Below are 17355 nucleotides of genomic sequence, written 5' to 3'. Positions count from 1 at the left end.
TCCTGTCATAGGAAGCCTCAGGAGCCCAGTCATGCCAGTACTGACAAATCCAGTTTCCTGTCAATTTCCAGATTTACACAATCTTATCTGCATTATTTTTGGAAAACTATCAAATCATGGTAGAAGCCTCTGTGCATTTCTCCTAAACTCTCTTGCTCCAGTTTCACACTGCCCCACATTTTCCCTCATGCCTCCCCTCATCAATTTCTTTAAAAGCGATGCCCCTCTTCACGCACACAAACCCGTACTTCTCCCTCCCCGCTCCTCGCCCTCCTCCCCTCTCAGGCTCGTGTTGGTAAAAATATCTGCAGACAGCAGTAGCAGAGGCACGCCTGACTCTCTCTCTCAGACATCCCACCCATGTGATCTCGCAGGCTGCCTCCGCTCCTCTCCAGTCAGGCTCCTGCCTTTCTGCCGGCTGCAGCTAATGAGCCTTTGTTTGGGTGAGAGCAACACGGTGACAGAAAGGGAGTTGAAGTGAGAAAGTCTATCGTCTTGCAACAATAAAGCAAATGGCACAGGCAGAGCTGGAAAATTACTAGTCTCCCTCAAACTCCTTTCTCATGCCTGTGAGGTCACTGCAAGTCAGACAAAACGGGAATTTCTTCATCTTCTTCGAATAACTCCATTTGTGACTGGGTGGCTGCCCCCTCCGTGAGAAGAGGTGACAGGAGTCACACACTCCATCAGCGGATACAGGTCAGTTGGTCCTGCGGGGGTTCATGGACACACACACAAGTGTCATGTAGTCATACCACGGCTGATGTGACATGACTTGCTCCAGATGCCAAAGGCTTGTTGGCATCACTTAGCACGGCTTTCAGATATTTCGTGGTCAGATGGGCTTGCTGTGATTTTGGAAACTTTGTGAATGACGAGGGGTCTTTCAATGATGGGAGTTTGTGTATGGACTTATCGTGTGTAATCACTCAGGGAGGGGCTTCCCGAGCTGGCTCCTGCTGCATTATTTTCTCATGGATCTGGACCCTTTCCCAAGAATGTGTGTAACCAAGCCGTAATGACTGCTACCCCAACAAGAGACAAAGAAAAGGCTGTGGAAAGGAGCAGCAACCTTTTTTTCCTTTATTTAATTTTGTCATGATGGAAGAGGTTCCCCCTCAATGATGTCATATCTGTTCAGCATCATAATCCCACTTTTTAGGCTTTCATAAGAGAATGCAGAGGAACTAGAAACCCATTCATCTCAGGAGGGGAGTTGAGTAGAATTTGCTCCAGCCCTAAAGCTTTGTTGTCCTCTTCCACAGTACAGTATATAACACTAGAAACAAGGCCATATGGGGAAGTACTAGTTGTGAAGGTACATCAAAATCTCCATGGAAACCACTTTGGGTATCAAAGCCTGGTGCGGCATCAGCTAGGGGCAAAGCATGTGAGTAGGGCTCCAACAATAAAGTCTAATTAGGACCCTCACGAGGAAATGGACTGAAAATTGCACAGGTCATCTTGGAAATTTCCACTCCTGCTTGGCAACAAATAAATTGAACAGTGAAAGAAATGTGTGTCTGATATGAGACTGGCAGCTTTTCTTGGTCCAGTTTTGAAATCTCACAAGCCAGAGTTATGTAATGCGCTTCCTCTATAGATAGATAATCTTTGTCTCACTCGTTCAGAGTGAAAGGTGCAGTTTCCTCTGACAGCAAACGACAGTCCCCTCAGGCTCAGCTTTCTTTTCTAATGTTTTTTTCTAGATTCCTTATGCAGAAAAATCATTTCAATTTGGTTCTTCGGGCCGAATCTTCTTTTCTTCACTTTTTTCCCACATGATGGATGCCTCACATTCCTTGGTTGTAGGTAGAGCTGTTGACTCTGGAGGATCTCCAACTGCTGGCTGTACCATGTCACTGCGCTGAACAAGCATAACCTCTAAGGAACAATGACCCTCTTGCTGGCAGCACTAAGTCCTCAGTGAGCTGCACCTCTCTCTCAGGCAAAATTTGCATCTGTAATGACTAGATAGCAGAGCCCAGATGAAATACTGAGGCTGTTTGTGAATGAAACTCCCCCACAAGCTGCTCTGGCAGATAGACAGAGTGCGGCTGGTTGAAGATGCATGCTGTCTCCACTGATTCTACCTTCTAAGAGAGAAAGCAGTGTGGGAGACGCTGCCAGTCACACTGCAGCGCTGCTCTGTTATTTTGAAATGTGACATGGTGTTCCAGTTACTGCTGTAAAAACAGGGAACCCGAAGCTTTTGCAATTAAATGCATAAAAGGACTATTTTTTCAACGGTACTGAGCGAGTCATGCAATAATGCAGTCCATTACACACTAGAAAAATCGTGGCATGTTAGTTAAAAGCGAAAAAAATCAAAGGATATACAGTTTTCTAATTACAGTGCATTAGTTTTACAGACAGATTCCGGATGATAGCAGTTAGTTATTTGAATGATGAGCCTATATTTGTTAGTGTAATTGCATCATCAGGCAGGGGGAGTTAATGGGTTCTGCATTAACATTGAAGTCTTCAAGACCCTGTGCATGACGTTATGGCTGTTAAGGTGGACACAGCAATTATTTCTTAGCATTTTATTGGTTGCTGATATGAAAATTTTAAAACCATTACTATCATTGCTACATTATTTTTGCAAAGCTTTATGATTCTTGAATATTGCTTGTATTAGTGGAAGAGTCTATGATCAGTTGCACATTTTATGGATTTTTTTTTCTCTCAGCGTGTTTCTGTAGCTGCTTTAACCCGAGGCTTTTCCTTTCTTTTTTTCTGTTGGAAGTCCTTCGACCCAAGAGAGTCTCATTAAAGATGCAGAAGATAGGAATGAAGCTGTGTAGCACTTTATGTTAATAGTGTTGTCATACTTGAAAGGCTACATGGAAGAGCACATGTATAAAAAATATGACATTTTTGGCATGATTTTTTTTTATGCTGCCGTGTTTTGAAAGTCTAGATGGTTTGGTGTTTTTCTCATCCATTTTTTTTAAAATGAACCACTTCAAATGAACTTTCCCCGAAATAGACATTGTACTTAACTAGCAGCTTTCTCCTTTCCTCTATATGCTCCTCTGTGCCAAGGTGATCAATAGCCCAGGGAATGCCTGGAAGCTGGGACAGTAGACAGAGATTTTCTGTGTGTGAGTGCAAGAGGGTGAGGCTAAAGATTTCAGTGCCCCTAAACTTGAGATGAAATAATTTGTGGGCCCCTCTCTGCTGTCTCCTCGTTTCAGGTGCAGAATCCGGCAGGCCATGAGCGGAATACTGAAGAGAAAATTCAAGGAGGTGGAAGCCTCCTCCTCCTCCTCCCCGTGCTTGTCTGCACGGGAGTCAGATGATGAGGTCTCCTGCAGCGAGAGTGGGGATAGCAGCGACAGTGTCAGCCTCTCTACCACAGGTCATTTCACTTGTGAGTGCCTGTGTCTTGTACGCACAGATTATTCCCAGTGTGGCAAATTAGGTCCATTAACAAAAAGGAAAAAAAAGAATGTCGACGAATCGGAGGAAACTAAGCTAAAACGGAGAGATTTTTAATCAACATGAGTAAATCTCCCAGACAGCCCAATTTTGCAGCTCACTGTCATTACGGGATGCAGCTCAAAGAAAACAAATCTGTCAGCTGGTAAGAAACATCATATGAATTGAGAATTGAGATTGTGCATTAGAGAAGAGAAGCCAGTGCTGTGAGAAAGGGGCAGCATGCACCAGCAGCCTCTCATTAGAAGGAGAAACAGTGTGCAAGCCCTGCAAGATGAATGAACTGATGTCGTCAGAAGCTGTGTGTGCAATGCACTGTACATGCACTGTGGATAAACTGCTGTGGAGGAGCAGGGCAGCGGCCATGCACTAATGCGTTATTCTATAGCACCCAACTATCTGTTTAAATAAAGGCTTAATTTTCAACAAAGCAGCCCAAACTCAAAGATTAAGATAAAAGAAGACATGAAGTTTAATGAAATTTAATTCATATTTCATTATGTCTTTTTCATTTATGTTTTTCATTAAAAAAGGTAATTAGTTCATGAAAAGAGAACATTTGTACTATAAATAGTTTAAAACTTTTAAATGTCACATGTTTTGTCGCTTGGAAATAAAGGATTAAATTATTTACCACACTTTTTTTAGAACTGTACAATATTCTTGTGGACAAACAAGTTTTTTGTCATAACAGGGTTAAAACAATGAATTTAATATGAAACATCTGGCAACAAAAAAATGCATTTATTTTAAAAAAATATCTTAGGTGCTTAATTTTTCACAAAGGTCTCATAAACTGAATGAGCTCAAGGTGGACTTGTTTGCATTTGCATATGAACAGTGTTTGTTTTGCTACTGATATGCCAAGAAACTTAACTGCTAGATGTAATGACGGAATGTGCGTACAAATCTTTTGCTTCCTTTTTATGTGTGACTCTGGTAGATTACTGTGCTTTCCTCCTCACGTTTCTCACCCATATTGCAGTAAAACAGTCATGCAGAAGCAAAACAATTATCAGCCCCGCTGTTGCTTGGCAATCATAACAGTGGGTTAAAATATCCTAGCTCGGTTCAAATCTACATACTTTGTTTAAAAAAAACCCTACAGATGGAAGCTTGGAATAGAAAAAATATATTGGAAATTCAAATATGAAGTAAAGAATGACATTTAAAACAATAAAAGGAGATTAAATAAATGAATAAAGAAACAAAAATAGAAGATTAATATTAAAAAAATGCCGAAAAGTTTTAAATTAATGGTTTCACACACCAGCTGGCTCTACAGGAGTGAAAGGGCGGATGAAAGGATGAATTGAAGGCATGAAGGTTGCTCATGCAGGCAGACTTCTACAAAGAAATGAATGTCAAATTTCGAATTCCTGTTATGTAGATATTCTAATAATTAAATTAGAGCGGTCATACCTTAAAATCTGCAGTTTTACACCTAAATCAAGACATTCAGCATCTTATTTTCATCTCCCCTCAGCATTTCTTGGTGTGATAGTGCTACAGCTGTAATGAAATCCATTGTTCGCTGGTGGAGGAGAGCTGCAGGAACCAGATGGTTTCTATTTGTCCTGTCTGCCTGATGGGGGTGGGGGGTGGAGGGGGTTGGCGGCGGGGGAATCTGGGAACGCTGCTTCTGAGTACGAACCTGTGCTCTTCCTCTTTGGGCCAGGCAAGGGATTATTTATGCTCTGACGTGGCCCTCCTCTTTGCACCTCCCCCCTGTAGAGCTCTTCTTAAAAACTGTCCACTGGGGAGTTGCATGCGCCAAGTAAAAAGCCTGGAAATCTGTGCTAAGTTATAGATCTGTGGAAGGTTGCTGCAAACATTCACAAAACTTGTTTTTTACATTTAAAATGAAATTTTGTCAAAAGGTCATTTTTGCTTTCTTGTCTGTCAAAGCAAAAAACTATAAAAACAAAGCAGCGCTGGAGTGGATTTGCAGCTTTAATTATTTTCAGATGGGATTCGTCATTCTGTGCAGATGTCTTCAACGTTATTCTGTCTTTGTAGCTGATTCAATACTGAAGCGGGAAAAGCGTCTACGTACCAGAAGGGTGCATTTCGAGAATGTGACGGTGTACTACTTCACCCGGCGGCAGGGCTTCACCAGCGTGCCCAGTCAGGGGGGCAGCACGCTGGGCATGTCTAGCAGGCACACCTGGGTCAGACAGTACTCTTTGGGAGAATTTGCACTGGAGCAAGAGAGGATCCATAAAGATATGCTCAGAGATCACCTGAAAGAGGAGAAACTCAACTCCATCAAACTGGAGGTATGACAAAAAAAAATTTGCTTTTAATGTTTCGTGAAAGACATCTCACTAATTGGTATTTGCTGTACTTTTCAACACATTACCTGTCTTTTTTTTTTTTTGCTTTTGGCCTTTATGGGAAAAAAAAATATTCATTTTGTCCAGACTGTATTATTGTTTTTTTCTTTTTTTGCTCTCAGAACTAAATGTAATTCTTTGTAATCACTTTGCTTGCAAACCAGCCTCGTTGCTTCCAAATCTTTTTTACTAATGAACATAAAGATGTAACAAAACAAAAAACAGCCTAAAAATAATAAAGGTGGTAACCATTACTACTTAAAAAACATTTACTGGTTATAGCTATGAAGTTATCACTGGAGTAAAAATGTCATATCTATAAGTTTCTCTGGGGGGGGGGGGGTGACTTTCAATTTGTCAATTTTAAGTTTTCAAATCATTTAATACGATTTTTTTCAAAAGTCACATTTGCATACATTTTCAGAGGTTCAAGTGCACACTGAGTTTTCTCCCAAGAGATGTTCCCCTTCAGTTTAAGATGTACCTAAAAAGTTTAAAAGTGAAAATTGTCAACCTTTTCCTTTGTACTCTGCTTCAATCTGTATGTGAGAGACTCCTCCCTCTGTGACCATAATATGGATCTACTTGCAGTAGAAAATAGTGAAAGATGACAGACGTATGGGATATGTTTTTCCCTTTTATAATTAATCTGTGCTTCCCACAACAAAGATCTAGAGTCCATCCAATCATCTTGTATCCTTTATCTTTTGCTTAACTACAATGATAGTAATGGTAAGATCTAGAGTTTGACACAAGTATTCAAAAAAGGAAAATCATTAATAGAAAGTTTCAGGATTGTTCAGTCTAATTTTGTTTTTTTGTTTAAAAATGGACAAAATGAACTCAGACAGTTGTTTACAATATTTTTAAATGTAAATTTCTTTCTGTGTTGTTGCAGCTGACTAAGAATGGCACAGTGGAGTCTGAGGAGGCCAGCACTCTGACAGCAGAGGACATTTCTGACGATGACATCGATCTGGACAACACTGATGTGGACGAGTACTTCTTCCTGCAGCCTCTCACTACAAAAAAGCGACGAGCACTTTTGCGCTCCTCTGGAGTGAAGAAGATCGACGTTGAGGAGAAGCATGAACTTCGGGCCATTCGCGTTTCAAGGGAGGACTGCGGCTGTGAATGCAGAGTTTTCTGTGACCCAGAGACCTGTGCATGCAGCATTGCAGGAATCAAGTGTCAGGTAAACTCACTGACACACAGATTGTGAGCGTATACGAGTTGATGAAATCAATTGAACATTTAAATCCTGTTTCCTTTTTTTTAATTTTTTTTTTTTTTTTTTTTAGGTGGACCGGATGTCGTTTCCGTGTGGCTGTACAAAAGAGGGTTGCAGCAATACAGCCGGAAGAGTAGAGTTTAATCCCATCCGGGTTCGTACTCACTTCCTGCACACCATCATGAAGCTGGAGCTGGAGAAGAATCGCGAACAGCAGCAAACGTCTTTAACCAACGGTTACGGCGGGGAAATTGGTGAGCTGGGAAGTGGAAACCCCTTTGTTCAGGCACAGCCCAGACTACAGTACTCTTTGCCAGACGCCGTCCCACAGACGACTAGCATGCATTTGGAGACTGCAGACGAGATGGAGGAACCATGTGATGAAGACGAAGAGGAAAATGATGATGATGAGGAGGAGGAGGACAATGAAGAAGACGAGGAGGATGGGAGCAGTGTCTGCAGTAGGTTGTCTGACTCAAGCACCCAAAGTTTGGCCAACAGTGACTCAGAGGAGGAGGAGGAGGAAGACGAGGAGAAAACTGGGCAGTTAGAGGGTGACATATCAAACCCATCGGTTTCTCATTCCGAGGGGACTCTCTTGTCTTCTGTGGTGTGCTACAGTGACGACAACCGCATAAATGGAAATACGTACCTAATGAACTCTCCCCCCAATGAGTATTATCAGCTGAGAAACTCCAGTGCCGGCTCTAACGGACAAACCAGTCAACCTGCTGAACCGTACGGGGGAGCTTTGTCATTCCAAGCATCAGTCAGCAACAGCACCATGGTTCAGACACCGTTCAGCCTGACCGCTGAGCAGTATGCAGACTACTCCCATCAGAGGGAGGGGCAATATGCAGCCTGCCACCACTTCCCCTCAGCCAACCCTGTGACATGCTTCACCCCTGACCAGAGAAAGAAACTGTTATCCACAGCTGGGTTTGTGGAGCCCAATCACAACGAGTTTCAGAATTACCTAAATAATAATAATAATAATACGGGTTCCTACAGCAGCTCATGTATAACAGGTGAACAGCCTCTGCAGAACTCGGGTGTTAATGGACATTCTGACCTCACCTTGATAGCAAACAATCCTAAAAACATCCCTTTATCAGACCATTGCTCTGAGGTCACAGCCATTTAAACAGGGCCCATCCTTTGAAAAAGTTCCTTTTAAAGTCTGCTTAAGCTTATATGATGAATGTCTTATTTTTAAAGTATCCAACCTTAAGTTTCAAAACGGTAAACAGCATTGTGACACATTCCGACTATGAAGCCATAGCTTGTAGGACAAAACTTCACAACATTTGTGCTTAATTGCTTAAAGAACAGATTCTCTCAAATAATAAAACTTCGCAGTTCATGCCATGCTTTGCAATGTATTCTGTAAATCCATGTGTAAAGTTCTAGTTTAAAGCAGACACTGGACATTAGGTAAAGGTTTTCTGTCTGCTTTGTGTCAAATGTGCAAAACAAGTTTCCTGTCATTTCTTTATTGATGACTTCTAAATGTAACTATTTATTGTAAATGATTTGATAAAAGTACGCATGCTGTTACGGAAGTCTGTCACATTTGAGAAATTGCTCAAATTATGTCCATATACTGTGTGTGTGTGTATATATGGACATACTCATTGCTGGATGTCTAAAAAGCTTGAATACTCTGGACTTCCTGTTGTAAAGACCCTACATTTTTTTTAAGCCTGCTGCACTTATGCACAATGTTAGCCATTAGGATGCAGCGGTTTAAAATCATTGATTCTTTATTGACCCAGATGCTCTTTAAGAATCCCATAAACTGTCACATGACTAAGATGTTCATTTATGGAAAATCAAAAAGTAAGTATTAAGCCTTTTATCTGACTGATACGACTAATTTAACTTGAAATGTTAGCTGTTTTTAGAGAAAAAATGCAAAAATGAACAAATGTCAAGAGTTGACAACATTTAATTGTTAAAACACTGACATTTCTTGGCCAACTAATACCGGTACAACCAAAGATTATTTTCAATTTTGTGAGAAAAATAATTGAATTTTTCAAACATTTAATGACAAAAGAAAACTTGTAATGAGTTTGATTTAGCAGAATGGGATCTTTATGCAGGTTGGAAAAATTGTGGTTTGCTCCTGTAGGAATGAAGCGGGTGGTTTTTGTGTTTATTTAATTGTCAGGGACCTCCCACAGAAAGTATATACTATCTATGGGACCTCCAGAGTAATTATTCATGATACAGATGAAGAGTACTTACAAGCAATCAACCAGATTCTTAAAGCCTTGTGTGTTTTTATTGTGCCAAACTAATGTGAGATGGTAAAAACAATGATTCATTCTTATAAGAATCTTTTTTTTTTTAAATTCATCTCTTTTGTATGATATATACAATTGTGTATTTATTGGGGTTTACTAAAGTCTGTATTGAGTAAAATTGCTTTGTTATCTTTAAAAGTGAATTTAGTTTAACATACATTAGTGAGTTGTGAAGCTTCATGTGCCCGATTTATTTATTAAATTCCAGTTTGGTAAAATGCATACGTTATGCACAAAATGGTACTTTTTTTTACTTCAGTGTTTACTTTCCAACTGTAAATAGAAAGTACATCATCCAGTCGCTTTATTTGAGCTTTTTTTTTCTAATAAATTTTATTAAAAATAATTTTTACAATGTCAATGAATTGTCACAATTTCCCACTTGCTGAGGGAATACAACTGACTACAACAAAGTGGAACAAAGGTTGGGCATTTTTAAGTGCAAAGCGCCCTCTGCAGGCCACAAAGATTAATTAAAAAATACTACCCTGCAATAAAACAAAATTTATTGAGCTCACATTAATCCATCTTACTTTACAACTGACAAAAAGGGGTTTTGATGTGTGAAAAGTATACATTCTGTCTGATCTTTTACTAGTCAAACAATAACCTTTCACAGATATGACCTCACATTTATTATACAACTCAATCCTACTCCAACTACAAGTGGAGAAAGATGAGATTAAAGGCATTCTGTTGGGCAAAAAACCTCGCTTGGCATAACTTTTAAATTAAAAACTCCTTTTAAAAACAAACTTAAATAACATCTAGAGTTTTATCTTTTTTCTAAACCGAAACCCAATAATCATCACTTATGAGGCCTTTTTTCTTTTTTTACAAAAATCATCAGTTTGCTGTATCTACATAAATACAAAAAAAACCCAAAAATGCACTAAATTGGCAAAAAAATAAAAGTTTCTAGAATTTGCTTTAACATTTGCACTCCCTCAACCAACCAGACCCTCAAAAACAAAACTAAAAATCTGCATTTAAGGCACTAAATGGATCCAAATATTTTCAGAAAAATATTTTTAAAAGAATCAATGAAAATGCTCCTGAATAGTCATCTATAGTTTCCTTATGAAAGCATCTCTTTTAGAAGAACTCTATTTTCCTAATCCTCTTTTTTTGTAACATTAACAGGCTTTAGATTCACAAGAGTGTGACTCACTGGGGAATATCCTCTTTAAAGTCAACAGTTGCATGTTTTGGTTACTCAGAAGTGAAAACATCTAAAACACACACACACACAAAGAAAACAACAGGCACATGATGGTTTCCTCTAAAGTCCTGACATTCAAGAAGCTAAAGTTCTGTTGTGTATAAAAAATAAATAAAAATTCAATGCATTGGTTTCTCTAAAAGAAAAAAACAAACAAACCCTGCATTATTAAATGCATGTGTCCCAGTATGCTCATGCATACAATAAAGCGTGTGCGTTTTGCACAATCAGATGAAGGACCACTGCTGGTATCTGTCTGAGGGGTTGCAGCGAGCCAGGGAGGGATGATCCTGGTGGGCTGTCAGACACATGTTCCCTCCAGGAAAGTAGAATAACTGGTTCTGTAGAAGCACAGGATTCATGTTACAATTCTTAAAAAGTGTTAACCAAACTGGCTGAGATCACAAAGACGTGCACAGGAAATACAAACCACCAAACTCACATCTTTTAGTTCCCATTTTTGTTCGGCTCCCACAAACGTGTTCCTGCCTTTGTACTGGCACTCTTCCAGCTTCACGACCCCCCCTGCTCCATGCAAACACAGCTCCTTCTGAATGTTGTGTCGAACCTCACGGTGTGTGGAGTACTCAAAATACTGTGGAACAAACAAAAAAAAACATTTAAAGATGGGAATTTTAGGTAAATAAAATGCTTCTGTGGATTTTTTAACTGACCTGGTTTCCTCCGAGTCCATGACATGGGTACATAATGAGCTCCTTTCCACCCTCATTGTTCTCTCCAGCATCCAGACACGAGGCCTTGCCCACATTTTTCACCTGCAGAAAAAAAGGGAAGCGAGAGGAAACAAAATGAAAAACTAACATCCAGTGCAAGCTGTTCAAACAACTTTAGCCTCTGAAGTGCTTTCAGTGGTGTTGAATTGGAACTGCTCTCAACCCTCTGGAGAGTCCAAGTGGAAACCCACAGTGGCTAGACAGAGCTGTGGGGTTTGTAGTGAGATGTGCGATCTTACCGAGCCAAAGAGGAGTGGGTTGAGATCAGGCATGAAGATTTCTGGATAAATGTTCTTCAAATACCAGGAGAAGTTCTTGCACTGAAGCCGCTCTCGAAGATCCTTGCGTTTGGATATGTCTCCAAAAGTTTCCTGATGCAACAATGACAACAAAGACAAAAAAAGAAATATGAGCAAAGAGATATATCTAAATATGAAAAAAATTATTGGTTCTTTTTTGGATAAAACCAGGCATGCGACTGTACGGCTGCATAACTCCAATATTGCTCATTATTTTTGTTGCACGGATAATGTTAGTTAGGGGCTGTAAGCTAGCAGGGCAGGATGTATACAAATGGATGATGGTAAGTGGGGATAGCAACAGTTCTGCCCACAGCTCAGAGGCAAATTTCTAATGAATACCTGCCACTCTGTGGAAACTATGTCCCACAAAAAAGTTTTTTTTTTTTTTTTTAATTTTGCCTAAATGGCATCATCATAATTAAAAGACAACTGGGAATACTTTTAAAATAGATCAAAAGATGATGGGAGGGGGATTTTAAATGTGCTACTTATCAATGTTTTTTTGTTTAATTTTACAAAACAAAATATAATGCCTCAATTTTACTTTTAGGTGCAAAAAAAATGTTTAAATAAATTATTATTTAAATCACTCTAGCAGTGTAATGAAGTTAATCCAAAGGAAGTATCTGGTCCTCCGGAGTCCTCTGCCGATCCTTACAGTGGGCCTGTAAAGCCGTGGACAACTGTGCGTCTGTCTGAAGTCAGCAGGACACGTCTGGCCTCCTCTGTGAGGTGTAGGCTTTAGGGCAACGTTTATTGCACCTCTGAGACCAAACGTTGGCAAAGTCAGGAGACTGACATTCAGCAGAAATGACTTCTTTATGGGCTTTTCGTTGGTTAACAAGCTTTCTTCCCCCACGTCCTAGAGAATTTGTTCAGTTGTAACAGATCTTGAAAGTAGGGAAGGATTCTCCAGGAGCGCATGTGCTTCTTCCTGCACAGCATGTTAAGTAACTGGGATGAGACTTAAGGCCTCTTGTAAGCAGGAACAGGAGTTGGGATTTGCTCTAACTTGCCTCAAGGAGGAGATAATGAGAGGCCTTGAAAAACACTTATTTACAGCTATGAGAAGTGGAAATGAGAGACAAAGCCTTGGAGTGATTTGCTGCTTACGCATAAAATAAACTATGGTTTCTTTTCAGGGGGTTGCTTACTTCTTTAGCAATTTGTGCAGCTTGTTGGTTACGACGGTAGAAGATCTCCTTGTAGTCATCCATCCAGACCTCGGCCAGCCGTACCTGGTTACGGGCGATCACCTGAGTACCTTTAGGAAAGGTGTGTGGACTTTTGGTGCGGAACACATGACCGACAACGGAGCATGGAATGATCTCCAGCTGCCCTCCACACTGCCACACCTGCAGGTCAGAGGGAGGCCACATGCAATCAGACACACCCACGCCGCCACAGCGACATAAAAGAAAGCAGGCTGTTCCTCAGAATGGCAGCTGGCTGACGCCTTACCCTAAATGACATTTCAATATTCTCCCCTCCCCAGATTTCCATTTCTTCATCATAGCTTCCAATTTGATAGAAATATTCTTTAGATATGGAGAAGAGCCCACCTGCAAACGTAGGAGTCCTGTAGATGGGACAAATTTCCTTTGAGTTTTCAAAAGATGTACAAGAATTTCAATGTGATTTGAAACAAGATTGGCTTACTTAATGGGATACGTTTCGTCCTTTCGCCTTTGTTTTTCATGATCTGGAAGACTCTCCCAGCCAAAAGAAAGGCCCCAGTCAAAGTTGCCCCGGTTGTGGTTCTGGCCATACGGCGAAGGTTTCATAAATTCAAAGGTATTGAGATCAATTGTGGATATGTCCGGACTCACTACGGCGGTGTAGTTCTGAGCTATCCTAGCCAGAAGAGGCTCCAGCCATCCATTGAAGCATTCGCCTGTTAGTCACATGCACATCATAACTTCTTTCATTAAAAAACAAAAAAAAGTAGTTTTTGCTTCAGAGAGGAGCAAATATGTTGTGCTAAACATGGTCGTTTGAAATGTATGAGTGATGCAGACTAACAGTGGGCGTCGAGGAAGGTGAGGGTGTCACCGGTGGCAACAGAGGCGCCGAGCAGCCGGGCGGTTATGAGCCCTTTTCTTTCTCGCTGGCGGACCACGCGCACAATGCTCAGCTTCTTCAAGTACTCATCCAGCTGGTCCTTCAGAACTTCTAAAAGGGTGGAAAAGTGATGGAGGTTTAAAAAAAAAAAAAAAAAACATTCGTCCCTATTTAGAAATGTATAACTTCTAAATCATAAACTGAGAGTAAAGATTCCTTCAAGTCCCATCATCTTTTAATCTATTTTAAAAGCGTTCCCAGTAGTCTTCTGATTGTGTTTATGTCACTTTTAGCCAAAATGAAAAGACCCACGTCATTTTCTAGGATATAGTTACAGGAGAGCGGCAGGAGTTCATTTGAAATTTGCCTGAGTTGGCGGAGAGTAAGCCCGCTCCTACTTCCCATCATCCATCTGTTTATACTCTCTCCCACTAACTTACAGCCTCTCACACGCCCAACTTTACATTACCGGTGCAACAAAAATGGCGAGCAATATTAAAGCCATCTATCTGTAGAGTTTTGAGCCACATGCCAGCTCAGACGAGGAAAATGAAGATGTTCATGGATCTAGAAGCAGATGCATCAGAATAGAGCTGAGCAGAAAGCGTATGGCTTGCTGTAGTAGGTTCTACGTCACTGCTACAAGCATTTACCAAGGGCATTTGTGCATCTGCCCCTGATTCACAACAATTTGAATAAAGAAATTTCCAGAAATGAAACTTTAAGCTTAACTTTCATATATATATATATATATATATATATATATTACGGCTGCACGATATGAGGAAAACTCGCGATATGCGATATTTAAGATTAATATTGCGATAACGGTATAATTTGCGGTATATAAACAAATAACAAAATAAACAAAAACATCATTCCCATTTAATTGCAACGGTTTAAAAATTATACTCCAAATGACCCTTGTTGACATAGGAGACAAACATCTAAGATAATAGGCCTCCATCCGATTGGTCAACAAGGTGAAGGCGTCCATCCGATTGGTCAAATGCATAACGGGATTTATTTGATTCGTTAAATGCTTCAAGCTGCCATAAGGTTGTATTAACACATTTAAGGTTTACGATTTATTGCGATTTTCAATGTCTTTTGCGATATGCATATTGCAGAGCTGGATATTGCGATAACGATAAATTTGCGGTATATTGTGCAGGCCTGTATATACATTGTGAGAAACTGCCCCAAGAACAAGATAAAAACACCAAAGCACAAATTTCATCTGAGTATCTTTAAAAAAAACAAAAAAAATCAGTGTCAGAAATTTTCCTCCTGCTAACCCCACTATGAAAAGAAGCAGGTTACAGCTGCCGTTTTCCACTTCACAGACCTAAGCAAGACAACTGAGATCCTTCTCAGAGCTGCCCACCCAGAACGCTTCATGAAATTGGACCCAAAAGTGAGCGGGGCAGTCCTGAAGGGCCCCATTGAGTTTTTACCGTCCACGCTGGCGTCATCCACCAGGATGATCTCCTTCAGGAGGATGGCAGGGGAGGTGTGCAGGACGCTGTAGACCGTCCTTAGCAGAGTGCTCCAAGCCTCGTTGTGAAACACAATGATCACGCTGGTGGTCGGCAGGGGGGGGCATCGCCTGAAGGTTTGCTCGATACATCTGCAGCAAGACGGACAAAGGATATGGAAGATTTGGAGTCATTTACATGGAGGAACTTTGTGTTTATACCCAACTGCAAACTGATGTGTTCTTTGATGGAAAGTTGTAACTGTATTGAGGCAGGGATGTTTACACAGCCTGAGTCAAGGTAATCATCATGGTTTCTACCCAACATATTTCCTCACCCAAAAAAACAAGTGTGAGACAATTGTTTGCGTTGCGTATTTGTTTCGTACAAGCTTATGGAGTTTCAGTACAATGGGCGTTACACCATGGGTGTGTCGATGACAGTGAAGCTAAAAACGAACAGCAGGAACTTCTAGTTCTTGCTTCTTCTGGCTATAAATACTTTGAGAAAACCTTAAGATCTTTGTAATACAGAACAAAAGACATCATGACGTACTCTGGAGGTCTTGTGTCTGGGCCCAGGTCTCTACTCAGAGAGATGCGGTCGCTTGCATACAGGTTAAAGCAGTGCTTTTCTTCGCCTTTCTCCTTCTCCTTCTGCTCTTCGGGGCTCAGAGAACTTGGATTGAAAGGTTTCCCTGCTGCTCCAGGAGCGAGAGGGTCCTGGGGTGGCCTCTCCAGGACCGGCTTGAGCTCAGCTGCTGTGTAGTGGCCCGGCAGGCAGGACATGCTGCCCGGCTTCTCTTGCAGCCGCACAGGGGCTTTGATCTGCATCTTTGGAATGGTATCCCTGAAGTTTTTCACAGCTCCTATCACCACCTCTAACATGGAGTCCCGCTTCACCGGCATCTCCTTCAGCCAGGGGTCCTCCAACCGGCTTTGGGTCCCCACTTCCCATTGTATGAGGAAGACAAATGTGACAAAGAGGAGGGCCACTACAGCTAGTTTAAGTGGGTGCAGTCGCCTTCGAAGGAATCTGCGCAGAGCTGTCATTGTGCTTTAATGGAGAGCAGGCAGGCTTTGGGCTGAGAACCAGCAGCTGTAACAAATAGAATCACATATTTTGTCATGACATCCATTATGTTCTGACACTACTGCCAACAAACCATTTCAAACCATTAACTTCCAGTAAATGAAAACAAAAACCTTTGAGGTGTCATACACCCTTACACTAGTTCTTCTTTTTTTTTTAAATAAAAACCTGAGTGGAAGTATTTCATTTTCAGTGGGCAGCACTTGAACTCAGCACATCCACTTTGTTTGATGAAACCAGATTGGAGAAGTGAACCTACCATAAGTCGCTTTGTCCTCTTATAGTTTCCGAGTGAATCCATCGAGTGACATGGTGCTATCACCGGGGACTTCCCTAAATGTACTTTGGTTCCACTCCAGCAACAAAAGCCTCGCCGTGTGCTCTGACTTCACCAAACTTCCGTCTCGTTGGATCCAGGTGCGCTTCTCCCAGGTAGAAGGCGGTGACACATGGTGCGCTTGCGCAAAAAGGAACTCCTTTTTTTTTCTTTCAAAGTAATGGCCAGAAATTCAAAGAAACGTCAACGGCAGCTACGCTTTTCTGACTGCTGTTAAACAAAGACAAGTCACATCGGAGTCACCCGGGATCGTGATATATTAAAAAAAACAAACAAACAAAAAACTCCTCAAAGGAGGTTGGGGCTGCTCCTGCGAACGGACGGTGTCATTAATGGGATTCGTTCAACTGGTCATTCACTGGGACAGTTGCCTGGTTACAAATAACGGAGGAACGCGACATACCCCACCGCATCCCAAGTTCCTGCGGGGGGAAAAGGGCCACATCCTCCTGCATGCGGGGATTAAACTTTGTACCAACGCGTCCCATTAAACTGGAGGGGGACGAGAAAGAATAACAAATCTGCAGAAGTTGAGCGTCCTTTTCAGCCGGTACTCCTCTGAGTTTTGCTGGCGGTGGTTCGGGAAAGCAGAGACGGACCGTCTGTCTCTCTCTCCGCAGCCTGTCTAATCCCCCAAAATGTCCCGCGGACAAAGAGCTGAATGGTTGCAGGAGTGAGGACGTGGATTTTACCCGCGGGGAGCCTGCTCTGGTGCCCACTTTGGAGCCCCTCTGTCTAGGATTTCCGCAGTGGCTCCATCTGTGGAGTCCCCCCCCCCCCCCCGCAGCCCCCACACCGTCCCTGCCCAT

At 41.5% G+C, this 17355-nt stretch overlaps 2 protein-coding genes across 7 annotated transcripts in view; one reads left to right on the top strand and one right to left on the bottom strand.

The window, feature by feature from the left end:
* Positions 1-9663, top strand: part of csrnp3 (cysteine-serine-rich nuclear protein 3) — a 21840-nt gene extending 12177 nt beyond the window's left edge. The window contains exons 1-5 of one of the 5 annotated variants that reach the window (XM_011489751.4): positions 348-699; positions 3201-3376; positions 5464-5723; positions 6679-6975; positions 7082-9663. In XM_011489751.4, coding sequence (XP_011488053.1) covers positions 3220-3376; positions 5464-5723; positions 6679-6975; positions 7082-8155 — 1788 coding nt within the window. In that variant the 5' untranslated portion in view covers positions 348-699; positions 3201-3219 and the 3' untranslated portion in view covers positions 8156-9663. Of the gene's footprint in view, positions 1-347; positions 700-3053; positions 3108-3200; positions 3377-3457; positions 3590-5463; positions 5724-6678; positions 6976-7081 lie in introns of those variants that run through there. The other 4 variants (XM_078939292.1, XM_011489750.4, XM_004081901.5 and 1 more) reach the window with 4 other exon arrangements.
* On the bottom strand, positions 9635-17355 carry galnt3 (UDP-N-acetyl-alpha-D-galactosamine:polypeptide N-acetylgalactosaminyltransferase 3 (GalNAc-T3)). Of its 2 annotated transcripts, XM_078939291.1 has the most exons (12): positions 16469-17250; positions 15673-16215; positions 15097-15269; positions 13601-13750; positions 13408-13472; positions 13238-13338; positions 13040-13157; positions 12733-12933; positions 11516-11647; positions 11217-11318; positions 10985-11137; positions 9635-10883 (listed from the first exon to the last, which is right to left on the bottom strand). In XM_078939291.1, the coding sequence occupies exons 2-12, from the start codon at positions 16167-16169 to the stop codon at positions 10770-10772; spliced, it is 1806 nt and encodes a 601-aa protein (XP_078795417.1). In that variant the 5' UTR covers positions 16170-16215; positions 16469-17250; the 3' UTR covers positions 9635-10769. The 2 variants fall into 2 exon arrangements, with proteins under 2 accessions (XP_078795417.1, XP_023806517.1); XM_023950749.2 differs by having other exon boundaries at positions 13238-13472; positions 16469-17355.

Source organism: Oryzias latipes, chromosome 21 (assembly GCF_053564925.1).
Source record: "Oryzias latipes strain Hd-rR chromosome 21, Olatipes_Hd-rR_3.1".
Lineage (NCBI taxonomy): Eukaryota > Metazoa > Chordata > Actinopteri > Beloniformes > Adrianichthyidae > Oryzias > Oryzias latipes.
Note: the sequence above shows the minus strand (reverse complement) of the source record. Positions and strands in the feature narration are given on the sequence as shown.

Excerpts from the sequence above, each read along its gene's own strand:
- galnt3 (XM_023950749.2), bottom strand. The coding sequence starts at position 16,169 with ATGACAGCTCTGCGCAGATTCCTTCGAAGGCGACTGCACCCACTTAAA. Across the intron at positions 15,270-15,672 it reads CCAGACACAAGACCTCCAGA|ATGTATCGAGCAAACCTTCA; the intron begins GTACGTCATGAT and ends GTCTTGCTGCAG. Across the intron at positions 12,934-13,039 it reads ATATTGAAATGTCATTTAGG|GTGTGGCAGTGTGGAGGGCA; the intron begins GTAAGGCGTCAG and ends TCTGACCTGCAG.